Genomic DNA, 27,213 nt, shown 5'->3' with positions numbered 1-27,213 from the left:
TTGTGTCTGCGTGGCTCCAGGTGCTCCGGTTTCCTCCCACAGTCCAAAGATGCGCGGGTTAGATTGATTGGCCATGCTAAATTGTCCCTTAGTGTCAGCGGGAATCGCAGGGCAAATATGTGAGGGGATAGGGGCTGGGTTGGACTGTGGTCAGTGCAGACTCGGTGGGCCAAATGGCCTCCTTCTGCACTGTAGGGATTCTGAGATATGTTGAAATGCCATTACCTGGTCGACTGCATACCCCGAGCTCTGTTTACTTCAACATTTAGACTTTTTCTGATCGTTATTGAAGTTACCTAGTATATTGCTCTATGACGAAAAATGAAGTTATTCTGGAGTTGAGATGGTTAAATGTTAATACTTTAAAATTAAAAATGTAGAGCGAAGAGAAGAATCGTCAGTTGCAAGAACGGCTGGAATTAGCTGAACAAAAGCTACAGCAAACTCTCAGAAAGGCAGAAACACTACCAGAAGTAGAAGCAGAGCTGGCACAGAGGGTGGTAGCTCTTACAAAGGTAGGACATTAAATCTCCAGTGGTCTTTAGGCTAATAGACCGTGGTTAGTTCATAGAATTGATGTGAATCATAAAAGCACAATAATTTCTAAAAGGAAATGTCATGTTATAAGAACAGGATGATCATTTTTAAAATACAGTTTTCAACCTGTTATATATTGCTAAGTAATGAAGTTTGAAAATGCAAAATCTAGGAACCGTGTTTCAATAAAAATAACTGATGGAAATGATGACATTTCTAAAATCACAACCAACCTAGTCTGTACTAAGGCGTGTGACTTAATACCTTCTAATTCACTATTGGTGGGAGCATCGATTATAATATGGTAAGTAAAAGATGTTAGCTGCTTGACACGCAGATACCAAAGGATATTCTCATTTTTGAGATTTGTGAAATGCTCTGTCTAAAGTGTTGAACTTGGGTGTTGGACCTTGAAGCTCTCATATACTGCTGAAAGTGTACAAATTTGATACAAGTCAGTGCAGAAAGATTTACTTTTAGACTCTTTTGCAAGTGGTTCTGACGGCCAGTCGCCACAAGCATCACTATCTGTCCGCCCCAGAATGAAGATGGGGAAAGCAATCCCAACATCATTCATTTTATATATCTTTAACAAAGGACTTGAGCAGAAGTGAGTTTAGGGGAGCTGTCTTTTCAAGGTGCTGAGTGATGTAGCAAAAGAACAGATGGATTTTAGGGAATGACATGGCTGAACTTGAGTATAGTTTTTTCCATTACCTTCCCCAACCATCCATCCCTAACCGATAATGATCTCTCCTAAAATTATTGACCTGAAACTGATTGTACTTGTGCCCTTGGCCTAAGGGTAAGTTAATGACATGTCTTGCTTGCTACTACATTGGGATAGCAAAACAGACCTTCATTCTACATTTCTGCCAAATATGGACTTGATTTCATGGGATGTGAACATCGCTGCCTAGGCTAACATTGTTCATCCAGAATTGCCTTTAGAAGGTGATGGTGGTGGGCAACAAATTGTTGAAATGATAAAATTAAACAAGATAAATCAATCATGTATTTTCAAGAAAGATCCTTCTCTATTTTAATGTATATGGGACTGAGCTACTATATATTGGAAAACCTAAATTTTTCAAATCCAGTGATGCCACAGTCCGATGGGAACTAAATTATGAGCATCTATAAATTGACACATTTCAGCATTTCCAACTATTGGGCTATGAAGTGTTTTGATGTCCTGCATAAAAACATTATGATAAATTTGTTTTCCAAGAAGCTAATTTAAGGGGAATGCAGGTCAGAGTTCAGATCAAATGTATGTCCAGAAAGGGTGGGGGAGGTACTTGAACTTAAGACAACACTTAAATGGTCTTGTCTAAATGTCTGCAATCATGGTTAGGATAGGCTAATTAATTTGCAGAAAGTGAGGTTGGTTGCCGGGAGGCTAATGAATATGGCAGTAACTGGTTTAATAGGCAATTCAGTTGGCTAAACTAAAAGAAAGCTACTGCAGATGCTGAAAATGTGAAGTAAAATCAAAGTGCTGGAAAAACTCAGCAGGAGCAAAATACTGTGGATGCTCTGAAGTCACCCGGACTCTCAACATTAACTCTTTTTCTTTCTCTACAGAGACTGCCAGACCTATTGAGTTTTTCCTGCATTTGTTTTTATTTCAGTTGGCCAAACTTCTTTTACAGAAAAGAGAGAGTTGATTTCTTGTCCAGAATAGAAACAGAGGGCACAGAAGCATAATACAATAGAATTTGGTCTCAGCGCACAAAATTAATGCAAAGAGACTTTGGCCAGAATTTTATTGGCACGCCCGACCCAATTCTGGGGTGGGCGAGGCTCGGAGAACAGCATTCTTTGTTGGCCTCATGCTGGTAAAATTCAGCCCTATGTCTTGCATGAAATTGGGTCAGGCAGTTTTTGGGAGTTGGGACAGGTGCCAAAAATAGGCATTAGGCTCCTTAATGACATCCAAGGATCCCTCAATGAAACAAATAAAACAGTTTTGGGATTGCTACGGTCAGTTTTGCTCGTTTTGAAGTGCCTAGGTAGGTAACTTTATAATATTGAAAAACTGTAAATTGGTTTGAATCAGCAAGCATACTGCAGGCTCCACGGCACTCATGACGATCATTGCCGGCCACAATCTGCTTCCACATTGTTGTCACCTCTTCCCCTGGCCCTCCAACGTGAGACCTGAACTTCTATTCTTAAGTCAAGTAAACTGCCAGTGAAGACAGAACAGGTGCCTGCAGCTTGCTGCAAGTATTTAGATAAGGCCCAAGGACCAATTTTTGGCATGATCATGTGATTTTGGGGACACATTCATTTGGTGCTTGAAGGCTGACCTGATTTGGAGGAGTGTGGACAATCTAGTAACTGTGACGGATAGACATGAGCAAGATTTCCTTCTGTATTGAAGTCCAAAGTTTTCGTCTGTAATTTAAAGGTTTGCTATCATAGAATTTAAAATTCACCATCTTTTGAATATCTTTTAGTTGGAGTTCACAATGATTTTTGTTTAATTTTTCTTATGTAATCATATACTGTGTAACAAAATCTTTTTTAAATGGGAAATTGTCCTGATGTGTATATAAAGTTTGTCTAATCAGAACATTAATTTTTAAAAATTTGAGCCAACCTGTTAATGCTTATGTATCTTTCCTTTTCAAGATTATTTCCATATATTCTTCCTCTTGATATGTATATACTTGCGTCCAATTACTCCTCCATTCTGTGCAGCAAGGCACTTTTGGATAAACTAATTGTAACTTTTTATGTCGGGTTTCATCTGCATCTATTTTTCCCTACTCGTGTCATAGTCTTAACAATAGTAACCTTTCTGCTGTTTCCTGTACCTTTTTGCCTTTCTTAGTCTGATCCTTCCCTTTCTTCTGAAGATTCTACTCTTATGGAAGCTAAACTGGTGGAACTGAGCTCCATGCTTAGGAAGGTAGAATATGCAACGTTCCAGTCACTGTGCTATGCTTGCTACTTATTGCCTTTTGCACACAGTGGCAATTGAAGCCTTGATTCCATAGGCTGAGCTTGCTGAGCATCAAAGCTTCAAATGTGCACACAGCAATTTAAAGCACCATTCAGCATCCGTCATATCTTTCATAAAGTGCCGCTTACACCAGGCTTTTGTGAGACCACTGGCTGAAGCGTAACACTAAATGGATCTGAGCTTCTCGGAAAACTTGCAATTTTTTTCATAATTTATAACTTCAAAGCTCAATCTTTGCGATTTTTAACAGTTTTTATTTATTTGTCAGGCTGAAGAAAGGCATGGAAACATTGAAGAAAGGTTACGGCAGTTGGAGGCACAGCTTGAAGAAAAGAATCAAGAATTGCAACGAGTATGTTGATTGGGGTTTCCACGTTACGATTTATAGAAACTAAAATTATAAATCTACTGAAACTCCAAATACTGAATCTTGTGCAGTTTGTAATATAGTGTATGGATTCTGTTGCATATTCATGGATATAATCAAGAAATACACTGTAAACTTTCAATTTTAAAGAAAATGTAAAATCTGCTACTTCCCACCTTTTGAAAAGACTGCAAATTAATTTAATCCCCCAAACAAGGTGTGGCAGATGGGAGGCTATGTCACAGTGCTGACCTTGTGACTTTATTATATTGTGTTGGCTGAGTTCCCAAAACCTCTCCAAATTTGAAATGAACTTGCATACTTTTAATTTTTCGAACACTAATGTGCCCCTCATTCTCATGCTGCCCATGGTAAAATTTAAAGAATAATGTTTATAAACTCTATCTTTTTCTCTCTCTCTCTCTCTCTTTTGCCCCCACTCTCCAAACAACCCCAAACCTGTCTGCCAGTCATTGTTATGACTGAAAAGAGGTAAATAAGCCTCTTGAATCTGTCTAAAACACAATGCCTTTTGTGGAGATGGCTCTGGCTGTAGGGTGCCAGGAATGCTCTGTTTTGACTTGCTCAATTTTTCTTAATCATTTCTTTGCTTCTGTCGGACGGAACGTTTTGTGGTTTTATTTTCAAATTATTGGTAGAATGCCAATATTTGTTGTTCAACCACCAAAACCAAGGATATTTTTAATGAAACCATGATTTGTCCTTCATCAGACACTTTCCCAGCACTCATTTCCATGCTAGGAGCCATCTATCTGTCTTGTTTATAAATCTTAAGATTTAATATCTCTTTAATAACAGAGTCATTTCAACTTTTAATCAAACTTGACAAGTTTCACAAACTTTGGGTTCTTCATAAAAATGGCCCTGCCGGGAACCTTTTCATTGGACTATATACTTGTAAACATCCTAGACTTGTAATATTTTATTAGCTTTTCACTAAACTTGATTCTTTTCTATATGTGCCGGATATCTATTTGTTATAAAACCTTTGGGTATGGCACACGGCAAGTGTGCTTAATATTACCAGGTAGTGTGAAGTTTGTATTCAATGGATGAGCATATATTTTAAAATATAAGTAAGTGTGCAATTTGTTTAAAAATATTTTTGTATCTTCTTTGTAGTGCCTAAGAGTCATTTGGGTAGTCATTATTTTAGTTTTGGTATGTCTTTTTTAATCGGCCCATCTATTTATTTAAAAGGCTCGACAGAGGGAAAAGATGAATGAAGAACACAATAAGCGTTTGTCAGACACGGTAGATAAACTCCTTTCAGAGTCCAATGAAAGACTTCAGCTTCATCTAAAGGAAAGGATGGCTGCATTAGAAGAAAAGGTAGTCCATTTTATAAAAGATCCAAATTATTACATCCTCTTAGATAGTATGCCTTGCTTGATTTTTAGCAAAGTTTGACTTCAGTTCAAGGGGTTGTTGTTCAGATACCAACTAGCCTTGAAATACATCGGCTCCTCTTGATTACATGTTTTGAGGATTCTATAGTATGATTCTGTTATGACATTGGCAAAACCACAGTGTTGCATTTCTCAAACTCATCAAGAAATATTCATATATTCGTAGAAGGAAGAGAACTAGAACAGGTGCAAGAATTCAAGTATTTAGAATATCTGCAGATGGAAGGTGCAACAAAGAAATAAGGATAGCAGTGGGAAAGGCCATATTTGGTAAGGAGCGACGGTCGCTGAATGGTTAGCCAATAAACGACTCAAAAAGCAACTTTTACAGACTCTGATTTGGAGTGTTGCTTTATATGAATGAAATTTGAATCTTATGGTCAGAATGTTATGGATGTTCACACCGACGGGATTTTCCCATCCCGCGGCAGTGAATGAATATTTGGCCAAATTCTCCGACCTCACCACAGCAGGAACATGGCGTATGGAAAGAGGAAAACAGCTTTGAAATTTGTGTTTGGAGGAGAATAGGAAAGGATCGGTTGGATAGAAAAAAATTACAAATAATGAAATGCTGTGGGGCATAAACGAACAAAGATACTTGCTGAATATAATTAGGAACGCCGTGTGGGTAGGGCACATCTTGAAGTGAACTTTTTAAAGAGATGTTAAAGAGGGAAGATTAAAACGAAAAAAATGAAGAAAGGAAGGGAGTATCAAAGCTGGATGGCCCTTGAAAATTGAAGGGAGTTATTGGTAAATGAAAATACTGGCAGAGGATATAGAGACAGGCAAACTATGAGCCGGCCTTCGGGATGAGTACACATGATCATCATTAGAGAGATTCTTAATGACCAAGAGAGGAAAATTGGCATAAAAGACTATCTTACTGCATCCACTAACAGCTGTGACGGAACCTGTTGCTCGAACTTATTCTGTCTTTTGGCTGATGAACAAGCAGAAAAACATCAACAATTTAGCAGGTAAAATGATTGATTTGGAGAAGGAGGCAGAGAACTGGAAAAAAATCCCTCCACTCTTCTAGTAATGTCACCTATTTGGCATTATGTAAAAAGTTAATTATATTTTCAAATTGACTTACCTGTTTTGAATTTTGTGCAGTAATACAGAACTATCTTCTATAACCTGTCCTGCAAAATATTATTTCAGAATTCCCTTATTCGAGAACTTGAAAACACAAAGCAGCTAATTGAAGAAACACATCATGAAAAGGTAGGTTTCGATGTAAAAGTATTTCTCATGATTTATTGTATTCATAGCATTTGATTTATTTCAGCTCTTTGCCTACTCATTGTCTTGAAGCACATTTTGAAATGTAAATAAGCTGCACTGTTAATTAAAAGTTCAATGCTATCCATGATTCAGCATTTTAACTATAGGGGAGCTTTTATTTCAAAACCAGTTCCTGTACTTTACAACCTGTGTCCAGTTCTTTAACATACAGTTAGCATGTTCAAAATGTATTTCAAGATTGGGGCTTTTTCAAACCAAAACTCATACTGTACCTGGTGCAGCTTTCCCCAAATTTCTGCAAATAGCTCAGAAAACTAATGATTTCATGGAATATCTTTGCTCTTATGCAGTAGTTGATTCGCAAATATGATATTTAATAGCCCATTTAAACATTTGGGCTTCAATTATACAAAAAACTGAACTGCAATAAGTTAAGATTGTATTTCAGGTACATAACGTTAAATAGTCAATTTTTGATTGTGTTGGGACTGTCAATTGATTGCTCTAGAAATTCCACTGGTTATTTTCTAAATGTTGTCAATACTGCATTTTTTTCAATCATGTTTGAATATTTTAGGATAAGTTATTGGTTGAGATTGAAAACTCGCGAGCTGAGAATGATCAGTGGAGAGTGAAAGCTGCTACTTTTGGAGACCCTCTGCATCATAGGTATTATACAAAAAATGCTATTCTATCCATCAATTTGCACAAAAATGGTTAGTGGTATCTTTGTTCCATAGTTTGTACTGTTTTTTTTCTTCATTTTATACCTCAGCTCATTCTTTTGATCTAAGCAGTGCAGAAATAATGGGCCTTAACTTCTGAGGTCCAAGAAGGTTGTATCTGGGAAGGCGGAGGTATCCCAAAGATTTGCTTGGACCCCCCCGCTGCCGCCAGAAGTTCCCAGCTAAGGCTTCCACGGAAGTACAAACTTCCCATGGACAATTGTTCTGAACTGGGAATCATCCGAAAACTGTGGTTTCAATTGTGACCTTTGGATGGTTTGCATTGTTACATCAATAGTTTCCCAGAAAACGTGAGAAGAATGAAAACCACTTCTACCTTCCAGATAACTACTGTACAAACCCATATTGATTCTCCATCCCCTTGCCCTCCAGCAGGACTCTCCTCAGATCCCTAAAGTCCCATGGGACTGGATGTATGCCATGGGACTCATCTGAGCCAATCCACTGCCTCCAGGGAAATTGCCTGGGAAGTTTGAACTTCAGCAATAATACTTATCTTATTTCCCAACATGAACCCTGACAACATTCCAACGATAGTACTGAAGATTTGTGCCTCTAGTCAACCTATTCCAAATCAGGTGCAATGCTGGCATCTACCTGGAAATTTGTCCAGGTATGTCCTGTACACAAGCATGACAAATCAAAACTGGCCAGTTACCACCCATCAGTCTATTCTTGATCATTGGTAAAGTGATGGCAATGGTCCTCGACTGTGCTATCAAGCAGCACTTGTTTAGCAATAATCTGCTAACTGATGCTTAATTTTGGTTCTGCCAGGATCACTCAGCCCCTGGCCTCATGACAACCTTGGTTCAAACATGAACAAATGAGCTGTACTCCCGAGGTGAGGTGAGAGTGACTGTCCTTGACGTCAAGGCACCACTGAACTGTGAATGGTGTCAAGGAACCTTGGCAAAACTGAAGTCAATGGGAATCAGGACAACTCTCCGCTGATTGCAGTCATGCCTAGGACAGAGGAAGATCGTTGTGGTTGTTGTCAGTCAATCACCTCAGTCCTAGGGCATATTTGCAGGAGTCCTCGGGGTAGCTTCCTAGGCCCAAACATCATCGGCTCCTTCATCGAAGACCTTCCTTCCATCATAAGGTCAGAAATGGGGATGTTTGCTGATGATTGCTCAATGTTTAGCACCATTCATGACTCCTCAGATATTGAAGCAGTCCATTTCCAAATGCAGCAAGACCTGGATGCGATCCAGGCTTGAGCTGACAAATGGCAAGTAGCATTTGCTCCACACAAGTGCCAGGCTATGACCATTGTCCCTTGACATTCAGCTGCATTGCCATCACTGAAGTCATCAACATCCTGGAGGTTACCACTGACCAGAAACTGAACTGGACCAGCCATATAAATACTGTGGCCAGAAGAGTAGGTCAAAGGGGTAGGAATCCTGCAGCAGATAACTCTTATCCTGACTCCCAATAGCCTGTCCACCATCTACAGAACACAAGTCAGGATTGTGATTGAGTACTGTCCACTTGTCTGGATGAGTGCAGTTCCAACAACATCCAAACAAAGCAGCGAGCTTCATTGGCAGCCCATCTGTAAACATCCTCCCCCTTACATTGTCATACAGTGGCAGCAGTGTGTACCATTTACAAGTTGTACTGCAGGAACTCACCAAGGCTCCTTTAGATAGTGCCAAAGCCACAACCGCTACCATCTAGAAGGGCAGGAATAGCAGACAGGAAGACCACAATCTGGAGGTCCCCTCCAAGCTGCACACCATCATAACTTGGAAATGTATTGCCATTCCTTCAGTGTTACTGGATCACTGTATCTACACCACATGCACGGTTCAGGAAGGCAGCTCAGCACCACCCTCGGAAATTGGAGATGGGCAATAAATGCCAGCCTAGCCTGCAAAGCCCACATTCCATGAATTAATTTTTAAACAAAACCTGTAGTGTGCAACACGAGTGACCCTGGCGCCTTCCGAAAAAGACTCCAACTCGAAGTTAGTCAGAAAGCTCTGATGGTTCCGTCTCTCTTATCTGATTAGTTGGGGAATGTTAGACTGAAAAATCATAGTCTGACTCCTGGGTAACTATACAACTGACCCCCCACAGACTCACTGACCACCCGACTTGACTACTCCCCACGACTCGACTGCACCACCCTCTCCGGCAGCCTGATAGCCACTGACTGACCGCACGCAGCCTGCCACGCTACCCGCCGCACGCAGCCTGCCACGCTACCCGCCGCACGCAGCCTGCCACGCTACCCGCCGCACGCAGCCTGCCACGCTACCCGCCGCACGCAGCCTGCCACGCTACCCGCCGCACGCAGCCTGCCACGCTACCCGCCGCACGCAGCCTGCCACGCTACCCGCCGCACGCAGCCTGCCACGCTACCCGCCGCACGCAGCCTGCCACGCTACCCGCCGCACGCAGCCTGCCACGCTACCCGCCGCACGCAGCCTGCCACGCTACCCGCCGCACGCAGCCTGCCACGCTACCCGCCGCACGCAGCCTGCCACGCTACCCGCCGCACGCAGCCTGCCACGCTACCCGCCGCACGCAGCCTGCCACGCTACCCGCCGGGCCTTCACTCCATAGCTTTTCAAAGAAGGCTTGGGACATCTAAACTCTACTAGAATATAGTAGCTAGTGCCATAAAAAGAGGGACGTGGCTTGTCTTGCCTGGACGACCCAGCACTACCAAGAAGCAATTCTATTTCCAGTACGCTCCATGTTTCTGGAGAAGCCAGGATTGGAAATTCCAGCCAGAAATGCATAATTGGTGTGGCACCGAAAAGTGGTAGCAGAATGGCACTTCGATGGTGATTGCCACTCTTCGGAAGATTCAGGCCATAATGTTCTAAACGTTTTTGATCTACGTCCTTGGCTTGTCATTCTTCAATGCACTGATTTCAGAATCCTTGTGCACAAGTTCCTTCAGGCTTCACTCCACCCTCACTTTTCAACATCTTCAGTTCTGTGTGCCAGCAGGTGTATGCTCTGCTCCTGTAAATTGGGCCATCTCTACCGACCTTCCCTTGGTAATCTTTAGTGACAGATCCTTCTGCAATTTCTGTTCCACCCCCTGGAATGCTCTCCCTTGACTTATTTGTCTTGCTACCTTTTTCACCCTATAAAGTCTTGCCACCAGTCACCACCACCCCTAATTCTTCATCCACCACTATTTTTGTAATGTTGAAGAATCCCTTCAGTGCAGAAGAAAGCCATTCGGCCCATCAAGTCTGCACTGACTCTCCGACAGAGCATCCTACCTAGGCCCGATCCCCGTATTCCCACACATTTACCCTGCTAATCCCCCTAACCTACACATCCTGGGACACTAAGTGGAAATTTAGCATGGCCAATCCAGCTAACCTGAACATCTTTGAACTGTGGGAGAAAACTGGAGCACCGGGAGGAAACCCATGCAGACACGGGGAGAATTTGCGAACTCCACACAGTCACCAAGGCTGGAATTGAACCTGGGTCCTTGGCGCTGTGAGGCAGCAGTGCTAACTGCTCTGCCACTGTGCTGCCAATGCTTTGAACATGCATTTTCATTCATTTCTCATTTGCTCTTTGTCCAGGAACAGTAAAACACCCCTTCAGTGAATTTTCTACTTATTACATGCATCAACTTCAAAAATTATACTTTGAATGTTTTCTTTTGGCAAAAAGATCAGCAGTGATGGCATTAAGATGCAAAATTACGATTTCTGAATCTGTAATTCTCAGATTAAAATACTGAACAATCTATTTGAATGCAATCCTAGATTTGCTTCCTTGGAATACGGGGAAAAGGTTTACATTTAAAATGTGGCTTATTCTGGTGAAACTATCTTTCTGGTCAATAATACCACTTCCTGACATCTCTGGTGAAGCTGCTGGATAGTGAAGTGGCAAATAAAGTTTTTCTAAATCATAAATTTTACAACTTGCAAATTGTGTTGTCTCTTTCCATTTCTCTCCTGTATTTTGAATGAATTAAAAAGACCTCTAATAGTTTGGAGAAGAAAACTTGATGGCTCTAATTCGAGCAGTTTCTGGCTTTTACACACACGCGCACACACACACCCCCACCGGTCCCAATATTTTATTGTTTGCTGCCCTCGAATGCGACAATTTCTACTATTTACCACAATGAAATAGATAACTTGGGAGCATCTTGATTGTGTAATTGCACACTTTAAACTGTGGTGTAGATGTAACTGGAAAGCTGAAATCCAAGTTGAGCGTGATGCTTGAGCCCAACCCTGTCATGACTTTGGAGAGGAGCAATCCAACTCTGCCCTCAAATGAGTTTGGATGTTGATGTTAATTTGCATTGCATAAGTTTAGCATCAGTTTAAAGGGACTTGGTTTTACGCTGGAGCTAAACTTGTGTAAATGCTCCTATAAAAATTGATGCCCTCAGCATGTTTTATTGCAAGATTTTCAAAGCTGCAAATTGAGGCTTAGTTGTAGAATGGCCTTTTTAACATTTCTTCCTGAAACTTCCTCATGTTTGTGCATCTGTATCTATGTGAGCTTGGAAATTACAATGAAATACAGTGCAGTTCTTAGACAAATATTTCTCACCAAAATATTTCTAATGAAGGGAAAAATGCCATTTGCAGCATGAATGCATGATAGGAATTTGGGTGCACAAATTCATGGCATCTACCCTTTAATCGATTTGTCTACATGTTGAATGAAAAAATAATCAATAATGTGCCTCTGTCCAACATGCAATCCCATGTTGATGCTTGATTGTGGCTGTTTTCTAATTGCAATGTGGCTTTAATGTTGACTAATTTCAAACTGAACCTCTTACACAGCACTGTTATACCCTTTGTTACCCTTTAGAAGTTGTTGCAAAATTTTCTATTGAGTTATGGTTTACTTTTATTTCTTGCATGAGGACTGTTCGACTTTAGGAACTGTTGATATATTTGATATCGTGAATTTCAATGAATGGATTATCATCTCTCAAAATGCTGTGTTTTTTTTAAACTTAAAAATGAAATTTGGTGTTCCCAGCAGGAACCCTCATTCTATGGGAATATGGGTTTAAAAAAAAGCCATTTAACAATTAACATTCTAACATGAGGCTCCTTGCTGGGTGCAGATAGCTGAATTTCTCCCCAAAATATATAACAAATATTCAATATGTTTTGTTCTAGCAGGTCACATTTAGGCAGTACCTCTGATTTTAGATACCCATTAGCATCTACGTCGGAGGTGGACAAACATCCAGATCCATACAGCGGTGCATCAGTATTACGTAGACCTCAGAAGGGACGCTTAGCAGCTTTACGAGATGAACCTTTAAAGGTACCATTTCTTGCTTCATTCTTTCTTGCGATGTTTCAGTTTTGGCTGTTTATGTCATCAAGCACTTGGAAGCCATTTATCTATTCACTTTGAGTACATAATGTACGTATCCATCATTCCAGGAAATGAGGTTTGATTTTAACTTACCCTATGGAAACTGGGTGGTTAAAGCACAAGTTCCTTATATATTTGAAATTTGACTTTTGTGGATTATTTTGAATTTTTACTTGTGGGCTGATGAGACACCGGCAGGCAAGCATCTGATATCCTGTTTAATCAGCGGGGCCCTGATTACATTTTAACCGGGGGCTGTCACAATTTTCCTGAAAGCTGAAGCAGGTTTGTATTTGATTAGTACACCCTGCAAGGTAGCTGTAAAACTCTGCATTTTGGGAGCAGGGGAACATCCTTGCAAATCCCACAAGATATATCTCAATCTTCCCTGTCCTGGACTCTTCACCATGCACCCACTTGAAATGCACTTGGGGTTAAAATCAGCCCGGTGGATTGACTGTATGATATGTACATCATTGTAAGGTCTTAATAAAAGTCATGCAATCATGTTGATATTTTTTTTAATTTTAAGGATTGTGGTATTTGGGATACATCAGAGCCCCAGACTGAAGTAATACTTGCATGTGAATATAATGCATCTTGTTTTCTTCCTTGTGCTATTGAGAAAAGTTTGAATGAAGAGGAGACAAGTGACAAAGATTAAGTTGCAGAAATAGAAAAGAAAACAGAAGTGAAAAATGGAAATAGTAGTAATTGAATAAGAAGAATAGAAGAAGGAAATTGGCATTCAGTATTCGCAAGCCAGTGATTCAGCAATATTGGTGAAATATCCTATTCTCTTTTGAACAACAATCTTTACAAAAAGTCTTTATGTTTTTCCAAATAGTGAGAGCCAGTGTGGATGTGAACTGGGAACAATTGGTAACTGTTGTAAACTCACTGGGGTTACTGTATATGGTAGTAATTTTTGAGTGCAGTTTCACTTTATAACTTCCGCACACATGATTTGTAATAGCAATACTGGCAATGGTAATAGAATAACATGTGCAGCACAACAAAATATAATTTAATTTGGTTGCTATTACTCTAAGATTCAAAGCACCTTTCATAGTGTTGGGTGCTTAGATTTTTTTACATGGAAAATTTACACTTTCTATGCACTGATTCCATTTTGCAACATGAGCTTTTCATAATTTATTTTAGTAGGGAATATTAAATTCTCCTGAATATAATTTTACTACCTTTCTCTCATTGAAATATGTAACTGATGTATAACATTCTCTATTTTCTGCTACTTTTCTGGTGGACTTCTACAGCACGTAAGTTTTTTGCGCTGTGTGTTGTGTGCAAATGGTTTACAATCCTCGTTTCTTTCAAAATGCCAAGTAACAATATTATTTACTTTTCTGTTCAAAGTATAACTAGTTTTGTGACTATTCAGTTCTTCACCCTTGTGAATAGCAAATTTTTAAGAACATGAGAAGTAGGAACAGAAGTGGCATTCAGTATTTGCAGTATTCAGGCCTTAGAACCTGCTCCATCGTTCAGTACGGTTATGACTGACTGACCTTCTGCTTAACTCCACTTTCCCGGACACCTGCATGTTCCGTTAGTATCCAACGGTCTCTGTCTTGAATATACTCAATGACTGAGCATACACAGCTTCTTGAGGTAGAGAATTCCAAACATGACCCTTGAGTGAAGAAATTTATCCTGGTCTCAGTTCTAAAAGGCTGATTACTTAGTCTGAGACTGTGATCCCCTGGGTTTTAGATTCCCCAGTCAGGGAAATAGCCCTTAGGAATCTTCCCTGGCAAATCCCTTTAAGAGTTTTAAATATTTTAATGAAATCACCTCATTCTTCTAAATTTGAGAGAGAGCACAGGCCCAGTCAAGTAAATTTCTTCTCCATTGGACAATCCCCTTATCTCAGAAATTAGTCCAGTGAGCTTTCATTGCACTCTCTTCAAAGTAACTGTATCCTTTCATGGGTAAGGAGACCAGAAGTGTGCACAACACTTCAGTTGTAGTCTCACCAAGGCATGTACAAATTGCAGTAATAAGCTCTCATACTCCAATCCCTCTGTAATGAAGGCTAACATACCATTTACTTAATTGCTTGCTGTACCTAAACTTTATGATTTGTGTACAAGGATACCCAGGTCCCTCTGCCAACATTTCTCACTGGTTTAAAAGTATTGTTTTTCATGGTAAAGTGAACAACTTCGCACTTGTATTGTCATTTTGCCAGCTCTGACGAAGAGTCATTCTGATTCGAAATATTGGCTCTATTCTCACTCCACAGATGCCGTCAGACCTGCTGAGATTTTCCAGCACTTTCTGTTTTTGTTGCCTTTTTCTTGCCCATTCACTCAACCTGTCTATATTCCTTTGTGTTGATGGAAAAATAATTCTAACATTCCACAATAACTGGCACTGCTGTAAACTGTGGTCGAGTAGCACAGTGGTTAGCACTGCTGTCTCACAGTGTCAGGGACCCGGGTTCGATTCCCGGCTTGGGTCACTGTGTGTGTGGAGTTTGCACATTCTCCCCATGTCTGTGGGTTTCCTCCGGGTGCTCCAATTTCCTCCCACATTCTGAAAGATGTGCTGGTTAGGTGCATTGACCCGAACAGGCGCCGGACTGTGGCGACTAGGGGAATTTCACAGTAACTTCATTGCAGTGTTAATGTCAGCCTTACTTGGACTAATAAATAAACTTTATAAATCTGGCATCTTCTCCCAAGTTCCTAGATCAAAAAATGCTGATTGACTTATTGATTGTTTTTCTTGAAAATGTGAATCATGAGGCTATCTTTTAAGCTATGACATTTAGCTCAAAAGTCTTACTGATTTTAAATCAATCAAAAAAATGTTGAAATTAATTGCATCTTTTTACTGATATTACTTTCCTTCAGAAAAGTCCAATGAAGGTTCACTAAACTGATTCTTGGTGTGATAGGCGTGTTGCCCACAGATAAAATGGTCAATGATTAAGCTAGTGTTAAAATAAACCAAACTTTAAATTTTCTTCACACCTTTGGAGCATTCATGTTGAATCTCCAAGTACCCTACCAACTAGCCCTATAAACAGAGCTTGCACTATCAAAATAGATTAATTCTAGTATGGAAAAACATGCCCAACATTATAAATGCTGCCATTATATTTGATCAGCACCTACCTACAGCTTAGATCTTTCAAATGGTTTTGAGTCCTTAGACATTCTAACTTCTGTGAGATCATGTGTACGAGAGACAAATGTAAGAAATAAAATTGTGCAAAGCATTGTTTAGGTCTCAACCTGTTTGCAGTTTTAGACACCATATTATATGAGGGATATTAAAGATATAGGGAATAGCAAATTATTGAGGAGAGACTCTAGGTATTAGTATTTTTACTGGAGCAAGAAAGACTTTCAGTGAGATAGTGGGGAAAATTATTTCCTCTGGTTAAGAATTGGTAATAATTCACTGATTTTTAAATTATCACTAACGGGAGAGGGATTAGGAGAAATTTTTTTACATTGCGAATTACACCTTGTGCCTGCTTGGGGGGGGGGGGAGGGGAAAGAGGGCATGAAAACCAAATCACAAGACCCAGGTGTGGGGTATCATAATGAGAGGCACCCTGAAGCAGGGAGAGATTCTAAGGAGAAGTCCCAGAGAGAAACCTGGGAAAGGAGTCACTGGGGAAGCAGAGCGTTCGTAGGAACTACCTGAAAAGGAGAACACTGGTAGAAAACACTGGGAAGAGACTCCCCTTGGGAAAAGAGTGGAGAAAGAGGTACCAACAGTAAAAATGCTGTGGTTGACAGTCTCCAAGTGGTAAGAGTTTTGGAAGAAGCCTCAGAGCGAAAAGGCAGTGGAATGTTGGTGATCCCATGCTGCGGGCTGTTGGGGCAAAGGGGCACCTTGGAACAGTACTGTTTTACTCGCCTTGGCTGAAGAACTAAAATGGTGCTTGATAGTTGGTACAAGAGTGCATTAACCTTAGTGCAGAGTCAGGAATCCAGGCAGATGAGATTGAAACCATGGGAAGTGAGCAATTCAGAGAGTCATTGCTATTTTGAGGGAATTCCAAGGATAGATCTTTGAAAGGAAAGGCTAAAGACCTGCAATCCTTGATAAGGGAGACAGAGATTTAATGAGATTGTGTGATCAGTGATGTCTGGGTGGGTTACTGAGAAATCCTTGGGATCTGTCTTGGTCGCATGTGACATTTATTGTGTGGCCTGGTGTGTTTGACCACCGTTTACCTATTAACTCGCATTTGCCTCCTGTTAATTCTGAATTTTGGAGTACAAGATAGATATTGTAAATGGTTTTATTTTTCAAATTTTATATAGTAAAAATTATTTTATTTGTTCACAAATTATGGAATCCTGTTGCTTTGCTTTACTTAGTAAGTACCCTGGATCTCAAACTTTGTCTCCTTGAAACAAAAAGTACCAAAAATTTGGGGGTCTGGTCCAGGATCATAAGAGGAACAGTGCAGATTATTTATATTGATACTGAATGTCTTTTGGAGCTTGCATGTTTGTTAACTGCTAAGAAAGTTATTTCTTACCATTTTCTTTCATCTAGTTACTTAAGCAAATGAGAAGTGTAAAACACATTACAGGGGATAGTTGAGGCAAAGACTATTGGATCTTTTTAAGTAAGAAGTCTCTGAACACCAGGTTAAAGTCCAACAGGTTTATTTGGTAGCACAAGCCACTAGCTTTCGGAGCGCTGCTCCTTCATCAGGTAAGTGGGAGTTCTGTTCACAAACAGGGCATATAAAGACACAAACTCAATTTACAAAATAATGGTTGGAATGCAAGTCTCTACAGGTAATCAAGTCTCAAAGGTACAGACAATGTGAGTGGAGAGAGGGTTAAGCACAGGTTAAAGAGATGTGTATTGTCTCCAGCCAGGACAGTTAGTGAGATTTTGCAAGCCCAGGCAAGTCGTGGGGGTTACAGATAGTGTGACATGAACCCAAGATCCCGGTTGAGGCCGTCCTCATGTGTGCGGAACTTGGCTATCAGTCTCTGCTCAGTGACTCTGCATTGTCATGTGTCGTGAAGGCCGCCTTGGAGAACGCTTACCCGAAGATCAGAGGCCAAATGCCCGTGACCGCTGAAGTGTTCCCCAACAGGAAGAGAACTCTCTTGCCTGGTGATTGTCGAGCGGTGTTCATTCATCCGTTGTCATAGCATCTACCTGATATGCTGCAGGAAAGGATGCCCTGAGGCATGGTACATTGGGGAGACCATGCAGACGCTTCGACAACGGATGAATGAAAACCGCTCGACAATCACCAGGCAATTTACAGTGTTCTCTTCCTGTTGGGGAACACTTCAGCGGTCACGGGCATTCGGCCTCTGATCTTCGGGTAAGCGTCCTCCAAGGCGGCCTTCACGACACATGACAATGCAGAGTCGCTGAGCAGAGACTGATAGCCAAGTTCCGCACACATGAGGACGGCCTCAACCGGGATCTTGGGTTCATGTCACACTATCTGTAACCCCCACGACTTGCCTGGACTTGCAAAATCTCACTAACTGTCCTGGCTGGAGATAATGCACATCTCTTTAACCTGGGCATAACCCTCTCTCCACTCACATTGTCTGTACCTTTAAGACTTAATTACCTATAAAGACTCGCATTCCAACCATTATTTTGTAAATTGAGTTTGTGTCTTTATATGCCCTGTTTGTGAACAGAACTCCCACTTACCTGATGAAGGAACAGCGCTCCGAAAGCTAGTGGCTTGTGCTACCAGATAAACCTGTTGGACTTTAACCTGGTGTTCAGAGACTTCTTACTGTGTTTACCCCAGTCCAACGCCGGCATCTCCACATCATGGATCTTTTTAAAGCATGGTAGAGAAGCATTTGGAATGCAGAAAGTTACATGTCTATGGAGAGAACACAGGGCATTGGGATTAGTTTTAGGAATGTTCTAAAAGGAGGTTATGCACTGTAGCACATATGAAATGGGCTGAATGACCTTTTTCTGTGCAGTAAACCTCTGGGGTTCTGGGCATGACAGAAGCTAGCTTTAACCCTCTCCCGTTAAACTTCAGTATTCTGTACTTTTACATTGTATCAATTTACATCACGTGACAGCCAGGTACACACAATTTACAACAAGTGGCAAAGGAAGAGAAAAAAAAGTTTTTATTCAGCATTTTTAAAAACTTAAGCCATTAAATAAAATGCTGCACTGAAGGTCTTTGCTATACTGTTTTTGTTTCCTCATTGAGAGGAATTGATTTTTGCATTGGGTTCTAAGTTGGATGTTTCTTGGGTATGAGACTGTATGGTTAGATTCAGTTTTAGGCCTGGGTCTTCGTTGGCTTAACCATAGGATAAAAGAAACCCTTGATGTGGCTAATAACTTTGGCAAGCAGGAACTCTGGGAGGTGGTAAGGGTGTGGCTTTTGCTACCAAATAAACCTGTTGGACTTTAACCTGGTGTTGTTAAACTTCTTAAGGTGGTAAGGGCACAGAATATACTCTGGGTAGGGGATTTCAGTGTCCACCACCAAGAATGCTTGGTAGCACCACTTCAGTCAGAAGTGCCAAGTGGATTTTTAAACATTCATTCATGGGTTGTGGGCATCGCTGGCTGGGCCAGCATTTATTGCCCAGCCTGAGGACACTTTTAAGAGACAACAACAATGCTGAGAGTCCAGAGTCATATGTAGGCCAGACCAGATAAGGACGGGAGTTTTCCTTCCCTGAATGGCATTAGTGAACCAGATTGGTTTTTACGGCAGTTGATAATGGTCATCATTAGATTTTTAATAATAGACTTTTTATTGAATTCAAATTTCACCATCTGCCATGGTGGGTTTTGAACCCAGATCTTGCCCTGAGTCTTTGGATTGCTAGTCCAGTGACAACATCACAATGCCACCGCCTCCCCCTGTTTTCAGTGTCCATATGGTAAGATTTGTTGTATTGCAGAGACGGGTGAGTCATTTGACATGTTTAGGTTGCACTGGGCGCATGGTATACATCCCAGGTTTCAGATGATCTGACTATCTTTGAAGTTATTTTGGACATTCTTTTTAACGGTAGCCTAATGAACGATCGCTGACCAGAAACGTTGACCTTGATCTCTCTCTCTCTCTCTCTCTCTCTCTCCTCCCCCCCCCCCCCCGCCCTCTGGTGTTGCTGGACTTGCTTAATATTGCCAAAATCTGCATACTCCTTTCTATTTCCAAGCTTTATTTAAGTTGTCTAGATTGAGTTCTAAAAGTAATGATTATATAATGCTTTGAACTAGAAAGCGCTTCAAATGCTTTGAAAATAAAACTTTCCGAATTGATACTTTTTGAAGATCTGTAAATTGAATTTTAACTTCTACAAAGATTGGCCAATAGCCTACTGGTAGTTAATTAACTGTTATGGATCTTTTTCGTACTTTTAAAGATAAGTGCCTTTTTTTCTAATTGGTTTACTTATTTGCAACACTTCATTTCTCGCTCTCCCAAAAAGATGCTACGGCTGGGAGGGATTTTGAGATTATATTTTTGTTAGGCATGGATGTTCAATGGTGGAGACTAAGGCGGATGTAATTCACATATAGATCAACTATGATCAAATTAAATGGCATAACCAGCTTGAAGGACTGTGTTTCTATTTCATGTTTGCATATTTCAGTATCTTGCTTCTGAGCCTATTGTGTTGCACTTTTTTGAGTAGGTCCAGACCCTGAATGAGCAAGAATGGGAGCGTGCACAGCAAGCCAGTGTCTTGGCTAATGTGGCCCAGGCCTTTGAGAGTGACGCTGAAGTATCAGACGCAGAAGATGATAGGGAGACAATATTCAGCTCTGTTGATCTGCTGTCACCAAGTGGTCAGGCTGATGCCCAAACTCTGGCTATGATGCTTCAAGAACAGTTGGATGCCATCAATAATGAAATACGGTTTGTTTTATTTGTTTCAGAAAAAGGTTACTTCAGTTAATATCTACAACAGTGGATGTGTTTCAGAAGGAGAATTATGTTGAAAACCGCTGCGCAAACAATGTGTTGAGATTGAAAATTATATGCTAATCAAATGTCTAAGTATTTAACTTAAACTTACAAAGTTCATCGCACTATGATTCTGGTCTTGGATAAATCCATTTGGTAGCTTGAATAGCTAATAACACTTCAGTTAATTTCATTTATTATTTTGTGCTATGTTACTAGAATAGGAAATGAAAATCGAGTCAATCTAAGATCTGACCTGATTGTTTTGCAGGCTGATCCAAGAAGAAAAGGAGTCGACGCAGCAGAGGGCAGAAGAAATTGAAAGCCGAGTAGGGAGTGGTAGCCTTGATGGCCTGAACCTTTGCCGATATAGAGGGGGTACACTCCCTGCCTCATTTACTGGTTCATCCCTTGCTGGTTCCTCGCCACCTGGTAGTGGGCACTCCACACCAAGACGAACCCCTCGAAATCCTGCTCATGAGATTGACAGGCTTGGCGTCATGACCCTGGTTAGTTTAAAAGTTTTGTATTGTGCACTAACAATATCTTTATCTTTAGCAATGGTTCTTTGCAAAGCACACAGTAACATGCTAACATTGCAATTGCCGTGCGCATTTATTCCATCAGAAAAATGCTCATTATCGGGATTTTAATTTGCAAAATCCTCTCAAGGACTATTAAGTTAAGGGATAGGTTTCCAGGTGCATCATCTAGGTTCATGAGATAAACAAGCCGGATGCAGCCCTTGTTTAGAACCACTAATAGTGATTCAGATGGAACTGGAGTGAACATTATTTTAATCCAGTATTACCAACCTGTGATTTTGAGATTATTTTAATCAAGGTTTTGGAATGTTGAACTGGAGATAAATAAAGTTCCATGTTTTGTCACTGTCTTAAATGTCACTGAAACAATATCATGTGTATCAAGCAAAATCCTTCTTGATGAATTAGAGCTGAGGAATATTTGTAGCTTATTTGTTGTCTTTAGAAACATCTTGGACAGAAACTTACCAAAAAATGGCCAAGTGTCAGGGTCTGACTAAGAACCGGCGGGTTTTATCTCCAGACCTTATGACACTTCATCAAAAGGTTTGGGGGGCCGGGGGGGGGATGTTATAGAACATAGAACATAGAACAGTACAGCACAGAACAGGCCCTTCGGTCCACGATGTTGTGCCGAGCTTTATCTGAAACCAAGATCAAGCTATCCCACTCCCTATCATCCTGGTGTGCTCCATGTGCCTATCCAATAACCGCTTAAATGTTTCTAAAGTGTCTGACTCCACTATCACTGCAGGCAGTCCATTCCACACCCCAACCACTCTCTGCGTAAAGAACCTACCTCTGATATCCGTCCTGTATCTCCCACCACGAAGACTAAGACCTAAGAAGCCAATAAAGTCTGCTGCACTGAGATTGGAAAGGGTGTCCCAATCGGATGATAAATAACTTTCCCACCCACCCCACAGTGGAAGCCTCAAGGACTCTCCTGATAACCTCTAAGCCACCCTGACTCAATGTTGGCTCTGTTTTCTCTCCACAGATGCTATCAGACCTGCTGAGATTTTCCAGCATTTTGGGGGTTTTTTTGCAAACTATTCGGACTGGCCTCTAAAGGCAAATACAGTGGATACTAAAAATCTGAAATATAAACAGAAAATGATGGAACTACTCAGCAGGTCTGACACACCTGTGCAGACAGAGAGAGAAATAGAATTAATCTTTCATTGGAACTTGAAGTTAGAGAAAACAGATCTAAAGCATGTACAGGAGCAGGGAAAATAGAGGGCTGGGGAAGAACAGAAGGGAAGGTCTGTGATAGTTTGGAAGGTGCGACAGATTAAATGACAAAAGACATGATGGTGCAAGATAAAAGTAAGTGGTAATGGGGCAAATAAGGAAACAAACAAGTGAAGAGGGCACTGAGCGCATATCTTTGTCACTATTATTACAATTATACAACTTTTCCCTGCCTGCTTAATGTCTATAACTACAAAGCTGAAATAAAAGAATAATTTTATTAAAAGCTTCCAGTACACTGAAGCTTCAGGCCAATTAGACGTTCAACAATTTACCCAGAAAGCTCTGCTCATATAGCTTTGACAAAGGGTCATCTAGACTTGAAACGTCAGCTCTTTTCTCTCCTTACAGATGCTACCAGACCTGCTGAGATTTTCCAACATTTTCTCTTTTGGTTTCAAACTCTACTCATATTTGGATAGTAAGAAGTCTCACAACACCAGGTTAAAGTCCAACAGGTTTATTTGGTAGCACAAGCCACTAGCTTTCGGAGCGCTGCTCCTTCATCGGGTAAGTGGGAGTTCTGTTCACAAACAGGGCATATAACGACACAAACTCAATTTACAAAGTTTGTGTCTTTATATGCCCTGTTTGTGAACGGAACTCCCACTTACCTGATGAAGGAGCAGCGCTCCGAAAGCTAGTGGCTTGTGCTGCCAAATAAACCTGTTGGACTTTAACCTGGTGTTGTGAGACGACTTACTGTGTTTACCCTAGTCCAACGCTGACATCTCCACATCATATTTGGATAGCCATGACAAATTCCTCCACAACAGCTGAGACAATCTACAGCATTCTAAATAAAACAACCCACAATGTGTGTAATTTGGTTAACTCTTAAATGCCCCTCGGGGGTGGGCAATGAATGCTGGCCCAGCCAGTGACAGCCAGATCCTATGAACTAATAAATAAAATGTTTTTTAAAAAGTCAAATTACCCTATTTCCTAATATTAACAGATTGTTTAAAGTTTTAGTATCACAAGTAGGCTTACATTAACACTATAATGAAATTACTGTGAAAATCCCCTAGTCGCCACACTCCGGCGCCTGTTCGGGTAACACTGAGGGAGAATTTGGCTTTCAAAATAAGTCCAGGATCCAAATCTGCATTTTTGCTGAAAACCAGTTACTTCCTTGGCCATACTCTATCAAGCTTTGTTGAAACCTGTCCATTAGTTTTTGAGATGTATTGTTTACTAACAGACAAATGGACAAAAACAGGAAGCATTAATGGGAATATTCAGAATAAGTCCCAGCACTTTCCACTCAAAAACAAACAAATGATTGTTGAATTCAGTATTGAGTCCAGAAGGCTGAGAAGTGCCGAATCAAAAGATCATGCTGTGTCTTGAGCTTGTATTGACCTTCATTGGAACTGATGGGAAGTTGAATTCAGAGTGGGAGTGGAGTGCGTGATTGAATTACGAGGCAGCTGGAAGCTCAGGGGTCATGTGAGCGAACTTAACAGAGGGACGCTGGAAACCGGTCACCCAATCTGCGTTTAGTCTCAATGTAGAGGGGATCGCATCATAAGCAGCAAGTACATTATCTCATCTTCTTTCCCAGGTCTTAATTTTGATATGTATTGCTGGTTGTAGAAGGAGAAAGTGGTGAACATGAGCAGTGTTCAGCTTCAAAAATTATGCAACAGTTCTGTTTTGATCATTATCACATGACTCCAGTGATGTCAAGTGTCTTGTTCACAACAGAAGACAATATATTCTATTGTAGAGATTAATGTTGGCACTGACCCTAATAGTGTTAGGATTGTTTTCCACACCCAACGGCTTTACTCCACTACCACTGATGCAGAATAATGCATTTCCCATGTGAGAAATATGCTGCCAGATAGTAGTAATTATTTATTTGATTTATATATCCAAGATTTTATCCTTTTGCCTTTGAAACATTAACAATTGCTCCCATAGGTTTCACACTCAGTTCATGTAAGCTGACCAGAAAACATCTCATAGGTGAATTCTGAAAACTGTACACAAAAATGTACACAACTAAAAGTGATATGTTGTGTTCTTTGGGCTATGTGGCATATTTGAAACATTGGAAAATGTTATCTTTTTCTGTGCAATCTCCAGTGGGTAGAATTAAAGTTGAGCTTCACGGCTTTCGCTACAAGGTTATTTTCAGGCAGAAGGTTAGTTCAAGAACTGTCTAAATAAATGATGTTTTAGTAACTATATGGTGTGCTTGGTTTCAGATGAGTCTGGCTGACTTTTGGAGCTATGGTCAAATTATTTGATTAATGCATTACTGTAATGTGTTTAAGTGTAACTTTTCCCTTTCTGCGTCAGTATGTATTATTTTTCTGGTCATCGTTTTCTTGTTCTGTGTTTTAGTCTGTCCTTCAATTCCCCCTTTTTTCCGTGACAATTTTAGGCACTTCCAGCATTCTTTCTTAATCCAATGCTCTGTTTCTCATTAAACATTTTTTTACACACACATTATCCCAATTGCTCAGATTCATCCCTCAGCCAAAAAGCAGAAGGATTCTTCAAGCTTATTCAGTTTGATTGGTGCATTTTGTCATTGAGGAACTTTACATCATATAATGAATGTAGTTATACTTTGGCCGGTATTTTATGACCTCACTCGGGCAAGGCTTATAAAGTCCTGCCTAGGGCCAACGGAGAATTCTATTCTGTGAGCCGCGGGGCGGGCGTGGCGGTAAAATTCTAGCCTTTGTGTTCGGATGACCCACAAATTATATATTTCGACACATTTTAATGTTCAGGTAGTTCTTTGCAAAAAGCAAGAGCTATTCTTTGGAAAGCAAAGAAATGTACAGTTACCATACTTACATTTTGCTGTTAGTTTAGTAATTTTTGATGAAACAAAATAAATAATTTAATAGCTCACTCTAGAGAAACAAGACCTGACAGTGGGTCTGCCATTGCAATTTTATTGGCAGAAGAGTAAAACAGGTCAACTACTTGAGCTGCTTGATATTTTGGCAAAGCCAACTAATGTACTTTAATGTTTCAATATAAATATATCGGTAAGTCATCTTCGGAAAAGTCGTCCAAAATATTTCTACATTAACCTGCAAGTATAACAAAACTGTACAAAGCCAGTTACTTATTGGTGTCTACAATATCCTGTAGATTTCAATGCTGATTACTGAATTGGGACTGAATGTTAACCATTAACTACTCCGCAACACAAAAAGCAACATAACCGCGAAACAGATAGCTAGCTTGAACTGCTCTTAGCTTTCGTAGTGACTGAGTTTAATGCATTTTTTTTGAAAACTACATCTACAGTCATCAAAAAAGCTCCATCTCAACAAATGAAAACCTTTTGAAATGAATAGAATTCATACTGCTCAAGGAAAATCTCCCAGTCTTCTCTGTTACTCTTGTTTGTGTGATTTCTGATGCAGCTACATCTTGTATAATCTCTTAAATCGTCTTTTATCCTTAATGACTCTCTCTTTTCTTTGCATGTGTCTGTCAGCCTAGTGATTTAAGGAAGCACCGTAGGAAGGTAAATGTATAAAATTGAACTTCAATTACCTGGCATCAGGCTGTTGTATGAGACATATTATGGTAATCAGTGCAACAGTAGCATCTCCTCACTGAGTAATGCGGTTTCTTCTTTTGCTTGCTGTCATATTATTTAAACTGGCTTTCAACATATATTCCTTTCATTTATCTCCACCCCCCAGCCCCCGCATCCACCATCCTAGCCCAGAATATTTGTGTATCGACCAAGTGAAGCAGTTAATATTGCATAAAATATTTTTTAAAGTATCACCATTCCTGCTATTCTTTAAGATGAAGGATGAGGCATTAGCATAAGAAGGCAGTGAAGTATTCTGGCATTATTCACCCACAAGATCTCAAAAATATGGAGGATGACTGTCAGATCTTCCTATCTCGAGAGCGCTATGAGGCAGACATTATCTGAGATTCCCCAAGGCAAATATTTGCAGGTTTCTGTGCCCCTCTAATGTCTGTTAGTGCCATCAGAATGAATAACATTGAATTATGTTAAAAGGATTGCTAAAAGTTTTTCTTCACCAATCCATGTTTCAGGCTCTTATTTTCATAATCCACTGTTCACTGAGGATTGACCTGAAGTCAGGGACACAAATCTCCCAGCACTGTGTGAATCTTGAGACTTTCGTTAGCCTCAGGTATAGGATATGCCATTAAAGGACTGCTTGCCCAGGTTTTGCTAATAGAGAAAAGTTGCAGAGCACTGTGAAGCCCCACAGGCAGCAACCACGAGTATTGTTTTAACCATTGATAAAGAATATTATGTAAGGTTTAGATTTACTCACAAAACAAGATTATTTTAATGTCTGTACCTATTTACTTAAACATTGTATACAAATATTCCAATATGTTAGATCTCACTGGACCTAAACTGAGAGCATGGTGGGGCTAAGCATTTGAGCTCTTTATCCTAAGATGAGAAGTTATGGAGTTTGATTTCCTCTATTTTGTTTATTTTGATCTGAGTCACATTAGCTGGAATAATTAGTGCATTAGCACATTAAAGAAGGTTGAAATAAGATCGCAAACCAGGATGTAGAAGCAGTGTGGGTTGAGCTGAGAGGTGGTAAAGGCATGAAGTCACTTGTGGGAGTAGTTTACAAGCTCCCTAATTTTAACCACATGGGAGGACAGAGTATAAAGCAAGGGATAATGGGGGCGTGTCAGAAAGGTCCTGAGATCATTTCAATCTATATATAGACAAAAAAAATCAGGTGGGCAAAGATAGCCTAGATCAGGAGTTCATGGAATGTTTTTGGAATAGTTTCTAAGAATATGTTCTGGAGCCAACCAGAGAGCAGGCTATGCTAA

General features: G+C 40.4%; 1 protein-coding gene across 7 annotated transcripts in view; it reads left to right on the top strand.

The window, feature by feature from the left end:
• ppfia1 (PTPRF interacting protein alpha 1) overlaps nt 1-27,213 on the top strand; it is a 147,036-nt gene that overhangs the window by 83,447 nt on the left and 36,376 nt on the right. For 3 of the 7 annotated variants that reach the window (XM_078220979.1, XM_078220977.1, XM_078220976.1), the window contains exons 8-17: nt 381-515; nt 3,380-3,457; nt 3,780-3,863; nt 5,100-5,231; nt 6,479-6,541; nt 7,140-7,231; nt 12,450-12,600; nt 20,313-20,536; nt 20,856-21,093; nt 25,859-25,888. In XM_078220979.1, coding sequence (XP_078077105.1) covers nt 381-515; nt 3,380-3,457; nt 3,780-3,863; nt 5,100-5,231; nt 6,479-6,541; nt 7,140-7,231; nt 12,450-12,600; nt 20,313-20,536; nt 20,856-21,093; nt 25,859-25,888 — 1,227 coding nt within the window. The remainder of the gene's footprint in view (nt 1-380; nt 516-3,379; nt 3,458-3,779; nt 3,864-5,099; nt 5,232-6,478; nt 6,542-7,139; nt 7,232-12,449; nt 12,601-20,312; nt 20,537-20,855; nt 21,094-25,858; nt 25,889-27,213) is intronic. The other 4 variants (XM_078220980.1, XM_078220982.1, XM_078220975.1 and 1 more) reach the window with 3 other exon arrangements.

This window comes from Mustelus asterias, chromosome 9 (assembly GCF_964213995.1).
Source record: "Mustelus asterias chromosome 9, sMusAst1.hap1.1, whole genome shotgun sequence".
Taxonomy (NCBI): Eukaryota; Metazoa; Chordata; class Chondrichthyes; order Carcharhiniformes; family Triakidae; genus Mustelus; species Mustelus asterias.
The sequence above is the reverse complement of the archived record's forward strand: the minus strand, read 5'-3'. Positions and strand labels throughout refer to the sequence as shown.